General features: G+C 54.2%; 1 protein-coding gene across 2 annotated transcripts in view; it reads right to left on the reverse strand.

Moving 5' to 3' along the window:
- Positions 1-269: 269 nt before the first annotated feature.
- The window catches only part of ECE1 (endothelin converting enzyme 1), a 114,887-nt gene continuing 102,720 nt past the window's right edge, over positions 270-12,436 (reverse strand). For both annotated transcript variants that reach the window (XM_067723028.1, XM_067723018.1), the window contains exons 13-19: positions 12,154-12,231; positions 10,529-10,632; positions 7,452-7,562; positions 6,709-6,776; positions 5,719-5,909; positions 3,492-3,587; positions 270-2,865 (exon numbers count right to left, since the gene is read on the reverse strand). In XM_067723028.1, the coding sequence (XP_067579129.1) occupies positions 2,689-2,865; positions 3,492-3,587; positions 5,719-5,909; positions 6,709-6,776; positions 7,452-7,562; positions 10,529-10,632; positions 12,154-12,231 (825 nt within the window). In that variant the 3' untranslated portion in view covers positions 270-2,688. The remainder of the gene's footprint in view (positions 2,866-3,491; positions 3,588-5,718; positions 5,910-6,708; positions 6,777-7,451; positions 7,563-10,528; positions 10,633-12,153; positions 12,232-12,436) is intronic.

The raw sequence follows: 12,436 nt of genomic DNA on the forward strand, positions 1-12,436 counted from the left end.
AGATAATGGAAAAATTATTTTTACCAGGAGGTCCCTTGAGCTCATGTGGTGACATGCATCATTCTCACCAGCAGGGGGCCCTTACAGGGTCATAGGGATGAAGTGTGGCCAGGTGGGCATAGGCACTGCGTAACCTTCTGGCATTTGTCAGGGTCCAAGGCCTCTGCTCTGGAGAGGAGGTGCAGTAGGCCCTGGGGGTGCTAGCAGCTCTGTGCTGGCCAGGCGCCCTCCCTCAGCTCCACAGGACACACACTTGGACCAACATGGCCCTCGGTACAAGTACTTTATTTCAGTTACAATAGTGCCACACCCAAACTACAGTAGCACAAAACATGATAATACAAAAAATAGATTCCCAGCTCCAAACCCCACGTCCATGTGCCCACGGAGAAGCCGCCCCGATGGCTCCCCAGGCCTAGGAGGAAGGGGCCTCTCAGAGCGCAGCTGCCCAAGGCTCTGCGGGGGAGGCAGTGGGAGTGCTTCCTTTGCTTCCATCCCCGCTGGTCCCGAGTCCTCCTCGGCCTGCCCCCTCCCACTCCCTGAAGCAATGAGGGCAGAGGACGTTCCCTCCGGCTGGACCCTCAGCCCTAGGACCCCTGCTTCTGGCTGGCAGGTCCCAGTCCATGGTGCCGGGACTGCGACCCTCCTCGGGGAAGGCCGGAGGGCGGGAGGGTGAGGGAGGGGAGGGCGCCAGGCCCAGGAGAGCCGGTCCCTCCGTGGTGAGGTGCGCATGGCGGGCTCCCGACTCCAGCTCCTTCTCTGGCTCCTGTCCTCCCTTTCCTCTGAAGAGACAGCAGGCCTGCCTCTGGTGGGGGCCAGGGGCCTCACCTGGAGCCCACTGCCAACACCCCTGCCCCAGCTCCAGGGCCAACCTGAAGGTGGGCGAGGCAGTGGCTGAGCCTCTGCTCATCTTGGGCGAGGAGAACTCTGGCTCCCTGTGGGAGCGGGGCTGGCCCGGTGGCCTGGCTACCAGGCAGGAGGGCTGAGGCAGCTCCTGCCTTGGTCAGGGGTTGCCTGCTTCCTCAGGGCCAGCCTGGGGCTACATAAGCTCCACCAGGTGGGGGAGTCCAGAGAAAATGAGGCCACAGGGAGGGGACGACATTCCTGGTCCCCTAACACCTCAGGCCAGACCAACCAGGTTGGGGGAGCCTTCCCCTCGCAGCCTCCCGTGGCTAAGAGCATCCCCCAAGAAGAGCAGTGGATCTTGCTACAAGTATGGTCTTGATTCAGCCCAAGGGGCTGAGGGTGGGCTGGAGCCCAGGGCAAGTTCAGGGGCTCTTCAGATTCCTGACCTCAGTGCCGTAGACCTGTAGGTCAGAGCCTCCGGGTGGCTATGAGGGGCAGCTGTGTGGCACTGGAGTAGGGGGTATGGCCTTGTGTTCCAGTCAGGACACTTGGGGGGCTTCACTGAGGAGGCCAAGGGGCCCCTGGGGGCGGAGGGCTGTCTCCTTGTGGGGAGCCCAGGCGCAGCCTTGGATAAGGCACTAGAGAAGGGAGGGCGGGCCTGGCTGCGGTCCTGGGAGCCCGGCCCGGGCTAGTGGTAGAGGACGGAGCTCGAAGGGAGGATTTGGGCCCTTGGGCAATGAGAGCTGCTTTCCCTTTCCTTCTTCTCTGGGAGAAGAGGGTGTGCAAGGCAGAGACCCCAAAGTGGCTGGGATGGCAGGATGCTGCAGAGAGACAACAGGCCCCAGGACTGACAGGGGGCAGTCAGAAGGCGGCGGACGGAAAGAGGACATCTAGGGCACGGCAGAGTACACCTGATGGGGATGTCTCAGCCTCGCAGGGCTCCCGTGACCCGGATCCAGGGTGCTCGGGCACCTCCAGACAGGGTTTGAGGGCCCTGACCTGGCCTCATGCAGCCATCAGTCCTCTGCTGTGACTTCGGGGTCAGATCTTCCTTGCTGGGGTTCCCACTGTTGGACTCTGGGGACAGAGGCAGGCACACTGAGGGGGTGGTACCAACGAGCTGGCCCCTCCCTCTGCCGGGCCTCTATGCCTCTCCTCTCTGCACCAGGGGACCAAGAACCAGGGGAGGAGGCTGAACCGCATACCCCAGGGACTGAGGCAGCTCTCCACTGGGGGACCTGCTCAGTGGCTGGGGATCCTGCTTCAGCCCAACCTTGCAGCAAGTGAGGAAGCGAGGGGGGGTAAATCAGTGGGGCTTGTCCACAGGTTATTTAGAAAAACAGAACATAATAAATATACCAATCCTTTCCTTAAAAAAAAAAAAAGTGTTTCAAATGCGTTATTTCCCTGAAGATTTCCAGTGTATTCCACAATGTTTAAAAAATAGTTTCCCCAAAAATACATCTTTAAAGCACTGACACAGTGGTGTTTGTGGTGTATCTGGCGCTGGATGTGGGCAGGAGGCTGTGTCCCGCTGCCCGTGTCGGCGTGGGGCCCAGGCCTGGTGAGCAACCGGCCTGACACCCAAATGCCCATCAGAGTTGACACACGTGTGCCTGGGATGACCGGGTCTTCACAGGGGAGCAAATCTCGGATTAATGTGAGAACCCACATCACAGACTTGGTTCGGGCTGAAAACCCTCCAGCGAGAGGAAGGGGGCCCGTGGTGGCCAGGCGCCGCCCTGGGCGCCGGAAGGAGCGGGCAGCCTTGTTGGCCCCGCCCCGGGGGCGGTCCTCAGCCCCTGCCCTGCTTCCTCCTTGGCTCTTGATGCTCCACCCCTCTCACCACACTTCACACTTGTGACGAGGGTTCATGGGTGAGCCGGGCGGGCAGTGGAAGTGTTCCGAGAACTCCCTGGAGTTGGAGATGGAGCCGATGACCCGGAAGCGGGACGGGCTATGAGGATCGGTGATGAGACCTTCGTGCGAGCTCTCGGGCGTGCGGACGGAGCACCAGACCTTCGGGGGAGAGACATGGGAGAGGCCGGGGTCACCACTGGCCCCATCACCACAGCAGGGAAATAAGGGCCCCGCCTGGTTCTGAGACCCCGGGGGGCCAGGAGAGCCTGTCAAGTGGGTTAGGAAGAGACAGGGGCTGGTGGGACCCCATCCCAGCTTCCTCTGCTGCAACCAGAGCAGCTCTCTGTCTGTTCCGGGCATCTTTGTGACATTTCACCTGAACGAAGGATTCTGCCCCCAAACCACTTTGAGTCCAGATCAAACTGTCTAATGGCCTGGTGGCTCCGGGCACCAACAGAAGGCTACATGCTGAATGCCAGCTCAAGGAACAGCCCGGGACGTCTTGAGTTTTCAAGACATTGCTAGAACCCCAGAAGCAGAAGGGCCCTTAGCAGTCACCTCGTCCTCTCACCTACCTGATGCAGGAATTCCTCTAACAGCATTCTTGGCCCTTCCTTGAATTTCGCTAATGATGAAGCTCACCTCCTTACAGGGTAACTGCCCTGCGGACGGACCAGTGAGCTAGGGCTTCCCAATTTGAGGAAACTTGCCTTTTGATTTTCAGAGCTCCTGGAACTCAAGACGGCAGACTGTGTCTGAGTTTGGCTTTTCTCTAATGAACTCACCTGTGCAAACCCCAGGAAGAAGAGCTGGTTATTGGTGAGACCCAGGGTGGGCAACGTCTGCTCAGCCCCGTACTTCTTCACCCAGTTCTGGTAGGCCTGGGGGGAGAGAACAGAGCTCAGGGTCCCCATGACACAGGAGCGAGCGGGGTGGGGTGGGGGCTACCATGGGAGATCAGGGAAGGTCTACCCAGCTGGGACAGGGACTAGCTTCTGGTGGTGGCCTCAGCTTAGCCTAGAGGAGCCGTCCTCTTTACCTGCACTCATTCTGAGGGGAGCTCATTCAACACTATGGCTTTGAATACCATCTACATCTAAATACCGACGGCTCTCAAATGCACACCCTTCTAGCTCCAGCCTCTTCTTGGGTATATTCAACTGCCCCAGCTGGATATCCAAGATGCATCCCAAACTTAACACACACACACACACACACACACACACACACATATCACTTTCCCATCACAGTAAGTGACATCACCAACCACCCAGTTACTCAGGCCCAAACCCCAGGACTCTCCCTTGATTCTTCTCTTTCAATCAACCGAACAACCCAAATCTAACCACTTCTCACCTTTCCCATTGCTCTATCCTGTCTCTTGCCTGGACAACCTCACAGCAGCTTTCTAACTAGTCTCCGTGACTCAAACTGGTCCAATTCCAATCCCCTCCCAACTTAGCAACTCAAGTCATCCTTGTAAAGCAGGCGTTGGCAGAATTTTCTGTAAAGGGCCGGAGAGTAAATATTTTCAGCTTTGGAAGCCAAACACTCTTTTCTACAGCAACTCAAGGGTGCCACTGTGTGAAAGCAGACACAGGCACCATGGAGACGAATGGGCATGGCTGTGTCCCCCCCCCTTTTTATTTGTTTTTATTGATTTATCCAGCCGAGGGCCGGATGTGGCCCAGGGACTGTAGGTCTGCTGACCCTGTCGTACAGGATAACTTAGATCATTTCATTCCTCTACTTAAAACCCCTGCAGCGGCTCTCATTGTCGCCAGAATAAAACCCAAGCTCCTTGCTCAGCCGGCAGAGGCCGGCAGCCTGGCCCAGCCCCTCCTCCGGCCTCCCCCCTGCCCTGGGCCCTGCCCTGCCTCCACGCTGCCCCGTCCTCCTTCCTGTCCTTGACCATGCCAGGCCTGGGTCCATCTCATGGCCTCCGTACTTACTCTCCTTTCCCAGCTTTCCCTGCCTCTTCCTCATCATTTAGGTCTCAATTCAAATGTCATCCCCTCCAGAAGGCTTCCCCTGGCCATCCTTCCCCCCATTTTCCTTTATTTCTTTGGCCTAGTTTATATTCTTCTTTTCCTTATCAATACCTGAGGTTGCCTCATTTATTTGTGTAGGTATGTATTGCCTTTCTCCCCCTCGCCACCCCATTAAAATTGCGAGCTTTAGGACAGCAGGATCCCTGTCTGTTTTGTCACAGAATCTCCAGCGCCAACAACAGTACACGGTGGGTAGAAAGATCGCGATTCCCTTTCACTGACTAAGGGACGTCAGGCAAGTTGCTGAATGTTTCTGGGTTGGTTTCCTCACCTGCAAAACGGGCTTGTGATTCCTAACTGTAAAGCTGTCGGGGGCGCTGAGCACAGCGCCTGGCGCACAGTAAGGCCTCAATACCGGGCACCTCGCAGGATTTCTGCTCTCACTACCACGGGGAGCTGGAGGCTCTGCACTGGCCTCTGGTATCTCCCTTCCAACTCAGCTAACATCTCCGAGTGCCACTCCGGAACAGGCCCTGAGCCCAAGTAGTCACATGCTATCTTTCTAACACCCAGCGATGCAGGGACTAGGTAGCCACAGCCATGTATCCTGAGGCTCAAGGAGGCTGACTGACTTACTCCAGAACCAGGACGTGAGCCGGAAGTGGCTCTAAGACCACTGACCCCTCCCTCCTTTCCCGGGCCCACTGCTGCCTGAGTCAGTGGCGGCTTCCCCTGTAAAGGGAAGAACAGGCAGGTCTTCAGGTGGGTCTAGCCCAAGCCCTTTCTGGTGACCTTCAGTCGGGCTGGACTCAGAGTAGACAGCCTTCTATGTGCCAGTTCCGTGCTAGGTGCTTCATAGACCCTTTCAATCAGTCCTCACTGCCACCCATTCCACAGATGTGGCAACTGAGGCTCGCAGGGCTGCTGCGCTTGCCCCAGCTTGTCTACAACCACCCTTAACTGAGAAGCAGCTGGACAGTCCCAACCTTGGCCTGGGGTGTGTGAGGAGGGGGCCTCTTACCCGATAGGCCGCCTTGAGGCCCCCATTATCAGCGATGTTCTCCCCGAGGGTATGCCGGCCGTTCACCGGCTCCCCGTTCACACTGTAGTTGCCGTACTGCTCCACCATGCACTCGGTCTGCTGCTTGAAAGCCTCCACGGATGAGTTTTTCCACCAGGGCCGAAGGTTCCCGTCCTTGTCATACTCCCGTCCTGCGGGGTCGACAAAAGTGTCAGGTCAGGGGGAGAAGAGGCAGAGCCGGGACCCGTGCTGCTGGTTGTGCCTCTCCTCCCAGGGAGAAATGATCCACCCATCTACCACCCAGCACCGGGGAGATGAGGCCGGTCTGGGTGCTAAAGGAGCTGCATGAATCAGCTGCTGGGGTGGGGGTGGGGGATAGAGGAACCTGATCTCGGCAAAGGACCAGCATGTTCAAAGCTTCGGTGGAGCTGGATTCACTGTCAAGGCTGGTGAAGGGCCTCTGACCCTGAGCCAGGAGAAGGTGAATGCAGCCAGCAGTGCTAGGGTCATGGGACAGGGCCTGGCCTCCAAGGCCTTGCCTCCTCCTCCTTGGCCTTGGAGTCCCCAAGGCAGGAGGCAATGAGGAGGATTCTGGACATTAGCTGGTGAGGTGCTAACTCTTCTGACTGTGGTTGGACCAGAGAAATCTCTGGAGTGGTGGAGAAATGTTCTCTCCCCGCTGACTACTGGTACCCACCCCTGGCACTGCACACCGTCCTGAAGCAGGGTGCTCCCCTTTGAGTCTGCCCTGTCCTCACAACCACCACACAAGCATCATGCCCATTTTACAGAGCAGAAAACAGAGGCCTGCAGAACTGATGGGACTTGCTAAGGTCCACACAATTGGCAGGTGGCCAGGCCAGGATATGAACCCAGATCCTTCTGTCTCTAAGGCTAAGACCCTTAGACGTGAAGGCAGCAAAAGCAGAAGCAGTGGGGCCAGGAAGCTGGTGGGGGAATCATCTGAAGGGGACCCCAAGGAACCTGTACCTTGATCGTCAAAAGCATGAGTCAGCTCGTGGCCCACAACGACACCGATGCCACCAAAGTTTAAGGCGCTGAAGGGGAGGACACGAAGGTGAGAGTGATGCCATGTGGGGAGGGACCACTGCTTTCCCAGCCTGGAGACACGGCAGAGTCCCGCAGGGCTCCAGTCAGGCCCCCGAGCCAGTCAGAGCCTGGTGAGTCTGCTGTGCCCTGCCTGTGCCCGCTGGATGCCAAGCACTGTGCCAGGTGCTCTGTGGCACCGCACGGTCCTCTTTGGTCATCCCAAGGAGTTAGGCCTTGGTAACTAACTCTATAAATGAGCAGACAGAGGCGTGGAATGGTTCAGGCATTTTGCCCAAGGGCCACACAATCAGCAGAGAGCAGGCCTGGGATTCGGACCCAGGCCTGTGTGGATTTCATTTCTGAGACAGTGCCCTCACTCTTCCCACCTTCCCAGCTGAGACTGTTCTAGAACGCTGTTAGAGGGGAATTTCCCTATATGTGGCTCCAACCCCCAAGTTCCCACCGTGCAGAGGCTTCCCCGGTCCCTGCGACCCCAGAGGGAGGCACAGGGAGTAAGGCTGTTGTTTCCATGGCAACATCTCCTGGCCGGTGGGACGAGGAGCTCTCAGCGAGGTGGGTGTGCACGTGGGGTCAGCTGTGGGCCACAGGGCTGGGCTGGGCCGGGGGATCCACTGAGGGGTGGGGGGAGGAGACGGGGCGGGAGCAACAGAAGCATCGCGTACTTGGGTGAAGAGCGGGTGTAGAACGGTGCCTGCAGGATTCCAGCCGGAAACACTATCTCATTCTTGGTGGGCGAGTAGTAAGCGTTCACCATGGGTGGCGTCATGCTCCACCTGCAAGCGAGACACAGGGGCAAGCTCAGAGCCTGCTGGGGGAGCGCAGGTGGGGACGGCCCATCTGGAGAGTGTCCAGAGCCCTAAGAGTGTGGATTCCCCTTGACCCCAGGCCCCAGGCCACACAAGCACACAACAGTCCCAGAAACTATTAACTTTAGCCACGTTAGCAAGCGTACCGTGAAATCTTACTTTATGTTTAATTTCATTTCACTGACTATTAAAAATGCTGAGCATCTCAGGACTTCCCTGGTGGTCCAGTGGTTAAGACTGCGCTCCCACCGCAGGGGGCACGGGTTCAATCCCTGGTCGGGGTACTAAGATCCCCCTTGCCATGCTGCGTGGTCAAATACAAAATTAAAAAAATGTTGAGCATAAAAAAAAAAAAAAAAGAACAAAACAGATCATTACATACTAAAAAGTCGTTACAATCCAGGCTCAAAATGTATTGGTCAGCAGTTTTCAAAGTGTGCTCTGTGGACACCTGGCGCGATGGGAATCCCTCAGTTCCCTTTCAGGGGTTCTGTGAGGTCAAACTGTTTTCATAATAATGTTAAGATGTTATTCGCCTTTCCCATCGTGTTGACGTTACACTGATGGTGTAAAAGCAACGCTGGGTAAAACTGCTGGAGTCCTAGAGCTGAGTCAAGCTGGTGGTACCGGCTGTTCAATTGGTCACCGTGTTCTTCACCAGAAAAAAAAGTCATTTTCACTTAAGAACATCCTTGATGACGCAGCATAACTATTAACTTCATTAAATCTAGACCCTTGAGTACAAGTCTCTGAATATTATGCGTGACCAGATGGGAACCACTCATAAGCATTTCTGTTTTTTTCATGGAACACCATTTGTACTTGAGAGGATGACGGGTGTTTGACAGACATATCCTTGAAAATGAATAGCGTGAACTCATCACCTCAAGGAAAACAACCGACACCATTTGTTGCCAATGATAAAAATGCAAGGTTTCCAAAAACCTGAAGTTTCAAGCAAAATTTTGAAAAACTGGTATCGGCCACCACAAACTTGATAGCTGCCCAACATTTAAAGACTTCTCTCTGGAGGTCAGCAGTGATATTAACAAAGGTGGATTTTTTTTGATATTCTAAAATGAAGAAGTTACTGTTTGGAAGATATGTGAAGTTCAGTGAAGCACTGTTTTCCCAATGACCAATGCACGGTGTTACAAAATCATATCGCGGTAAAAGATTCATTCAAAGCGCAAGACAGACCGACGGATTTTAGTGTAACAGAATATGAAAAGTTTATGAATATGGTTTCGGAGGGCGGTGCAACTAACCTTTAAGAAAGTTACACCTGTCGCGTTTTGGTATAGTATCAACGAAGGATGTGCACATGTACCAAAAAGCCTGTTCAAAGGTTCCTCCCTTTTCTAACTACATGTCTGTGTGAGGCTAGAATTTCTTTATTCCTATCTTTTCTTTTTTTTTTTCGGCCACACCGCATGTGGAACATCCCCAACCAGGAACTGAACCTGTGTCCCCTGTACTGGAAGTGTGGAGTCTTAACCACTGGACCACTGGGGAAGTCCTAGGGTTTCTTTATATATTTCAAAAACAATATATTGTAACAGAATGAAGGCAGAAGCAGATGTGAGAATCTGGCTGTCTTCTATTAAGCCAAACATTAAAGAAATTTGCAAAAAGTAAAACAATACCTCTCTTCTCAATAAATTTAAAAAAAATTTTTCTTTTTCATAAAATTTTCAGAGAAATCAATATAACTCCCATAGGGCTTCCCTGGTGGCACAGTGGTTAAGAATCTGTCTGCCAATGCAGGGGACACAGGTTCGAGCCCTGGTCTGGGAAGATCCCACATGCCACAGAGCAACTAAGCTCGTGCGCCACAACTACTGAGCCTGTGCTCTAGAGCCCGCAAGCCACAACTACTGAGCCCATGTGCCACAACAACTGAAGCCTGCGTGCCTAGAGCCCGTGCTCTGCAACAAGAGAAGCCACTGCAATGAGAAGCCTGCATACTGCAACGAAGAGTAGCCCCCGTTCGTCACAGCTAGAGAAAGCCCGCGTGCAGCAACGAAGACCCAACGCAGCCAAAAATAAATAAATAAAATAAATTTGTTAAAAAAAAAAAAAATATATAACTCCCATAAACAAAAAAGCTTTTGGGGGTTCAATAATTTTAAGAGTGTAGAAGGGGCCCTGATGGTAGATAGTAATGAAACACTTGGCTTCCAAATGGTTTTTCTGGTGGGAAGGGCCAGTGGGGAGTGGAGTGAGACAGAAAGGATATTTTCTCCAAGAGCCTCGACAGTCACTATGTCTCCTCCAGTAAGCCCCACAGAGATGTATTAAGGGGTGGGTATATTAATGAGTAGGAGACTAACTTTAGATGGAAAATTTTAAGCTCAATTAAAAGACTTCAAATAAATTCACAGCACTGGGGCAGTGCCTGTGCCTTATTCTGGAGATCAAAAACCACCTTCTTGTACGTTTATGGGGAGCCCTGGTTGAAGACAACTCAAACCCCTGTTGTCCACAAGAGGGAGCCAGAGGCAAAGAAGTTGCCTTCTCTTTTCTCTAAGATTTACCCTGCAAAATGTTTTAGGCATGGAGGGAGTTTAGTCTGAGAACTAGTACTAGGCTGATTACATCTGAGTTTTCTAGGAGGCTATTAAGCTCCCCCCATCCTATCTACAGATAATGAAGGAAAGGCTCCGAACGCTGAAGTGGTGGAGCTGGGCGGTGATGCCAGGCCCGCTCAACTCCAGGGACGAAGCTCCGTCTGGCAACAGGCTGGGCTCTAAGGGCACACAGACTCGGGCTGATCTCAGCTCCCGGCTTCTGAGCGGGGTAACAGCCGCCCGCGCTCCTCAGAGGGCCCTCGTGACAGTCACATCCCGCACCCTACTCGTGCTGAAGGAGAGCTGGGCCCCCATACCTGCCTGCAGGAGCCCGTGCCCTCCCAGCGAGGCCCGGGGACTCACTGATCTCTGTTGGGCGCTTTCCGGAGCTGGTCGGCAGTGACCCTCCATGAGAAGTTGAAAAACCGCATGGCGTTCTCGAAGTAGAGGTCTGGAACCGCGGTGTACTGGACAGGCGGGAGCAAGCCACAGGGTCAGAGCCCACTCAGGTCCCTGAACGCAAACCGTGTCTTCTAAAACCGAGGAAACTGAGACCCCATGCAGTCAGGGGGCTGGTCCGCAGGGCAGAGACTAGAACGGAGGGCTCAGAGCTGCAGGCTTGGGCTCTTCCCTTGGCCCTCACCCTCCTGGGGCCTGCCCCCCCCCACCCCCTACTCCAAGGACACACCAAGAGCTTTACCCAGGGCTGCCCAGCACCCAACAGTGTCTCAAGGCACCAGGAAGCCCCTGCAGCCGTGCCAGGGCCTTAGGTGGGAAATATGTCCAGTGGGGTCCAGAACCTCCTGCGATGATGGACATGTTCTACGCCTATGTTGTCGGATACGGTCGACAGCAGCCACATGTGGCTTCTGAGCATTTCAAATGTGGCTAGTGCAACCTTTTAACTTAATCATTTAATTCATTTTGATTTTAATTAATTAGCCATCTGTGGCTAGTAGCTACCACGCTGGCCAGCACAGACCTCATAAATCCAGCTGGGATCTGTGAAACCTCAGGGGACAGGCGTTACTGCACACCTTCCTCACCACTCAGCCCCGCCTTTCAGCTCTTGCCAGGGGCAAGGTTCTCCCTTAGATCTGCTCTAGGACTTTTTGGCTTTACATCAGGGCTCTGGTAAAATGCTAGGCCCTTGGGGTCATGACTCCAATCCCGTGGGGTCTGCCTGGGCTGTCTCCAGGAGCCCCTCGTCTTATATCATGATACCCTGGAGCATCTAAAATTACTCTCAAGGAAAAAGGCTGCAGAATGAGTCCCATATTCTCAGAAGTAGTTTTAATATTCTTTGGTTTTAAATATAACCATGATGAGCGGTTATTACAATTTCTAAAATGCCTGAATTCACAAATTTCAATTATAAGGTATAAAACTTTATCTTTCGGGGCAGAAGCACAATCCGTTTAAAGGAGTGATTTGCCCAAAGGTCTAACCACCAGGGATGTATCAACTACGCTTGTTGCCTAAATTAAGCTTAAATGTGCACTTGGGATTTATTCTTCCTCTTTCCCATTAGCATTTCCAAGTCCGAATGAGAGGTCCAGGTTTCTCTGGGGAGGTTGGGGAGAAGCCTGGGGATAGAAGGCAACTCGGGGGTCTGGGAAGTGTATGAGGGGTTCCACTCTGTACTCCGCCCCCTGATGCTTTAGGGACACCGATTCTCTCTACACCTTCTAGGATCTGTTTTCCCCCGTTATTTCCCACTCATTCAGTAGAGCTGACTGTGCTGTGCTGGTCATTGACTGCTAGCGGCTCTGGGGAGGTGGGGGTCACCGGCTGGCCCAGGAGAGGAAGGAGCAGATAACGGCTCCTTAGTTCGCGGTCCATGCCCAAACCCCACAGCACATCAACTCCAGATGTCTTGACAGTCATGGTGCCTCCAGTGGCCCACCCAGACCCAGCCTCTGCCCTTTCCCAAGCGGGGTCCCCATGGGTATTCAGGAATGCAAGGGGGCAGGGTGGGAGCCACTCACATCACTGAACACTTTGTCCAGCTCCTTGGGGTCCATGATAAAGTTGGGGTAGCCTATCATGTTGTAGATCGCATCCGCCTGGGCAGGAGAGACACAGAGGACAGTGAACGCCCAGCAGTGCTCTGTGGGTGCCGGGCTCAGGGTCTGGGCCAAGGGGAAACGGCCCAGCTCCTCCCATCTCAGAGCTTTCACGTCCCTTCCTCTTGTCTAACTTCCACTTATCCTTGGGGTCTCTGCCTAAATGTCATGTCCCGAGGGAAGCCTTCCCTGGTCACCACCCCCT

This window comes from Pseudorca crassidens, chromosome 2 (genome assembly GCF_039906515.1).
Source record: "Pseudorca crassidens isolate mPseCra1 chromosome 2, mPseCra1.hap1, whole genome shotgun sequence".
NCBI classification, from domain to species: Eukaryota; Metazoa; Chordata; class Mammalia; order Artiodactyla; family Delphinidae; genus Pseudorca; species Pseudorca crassidens.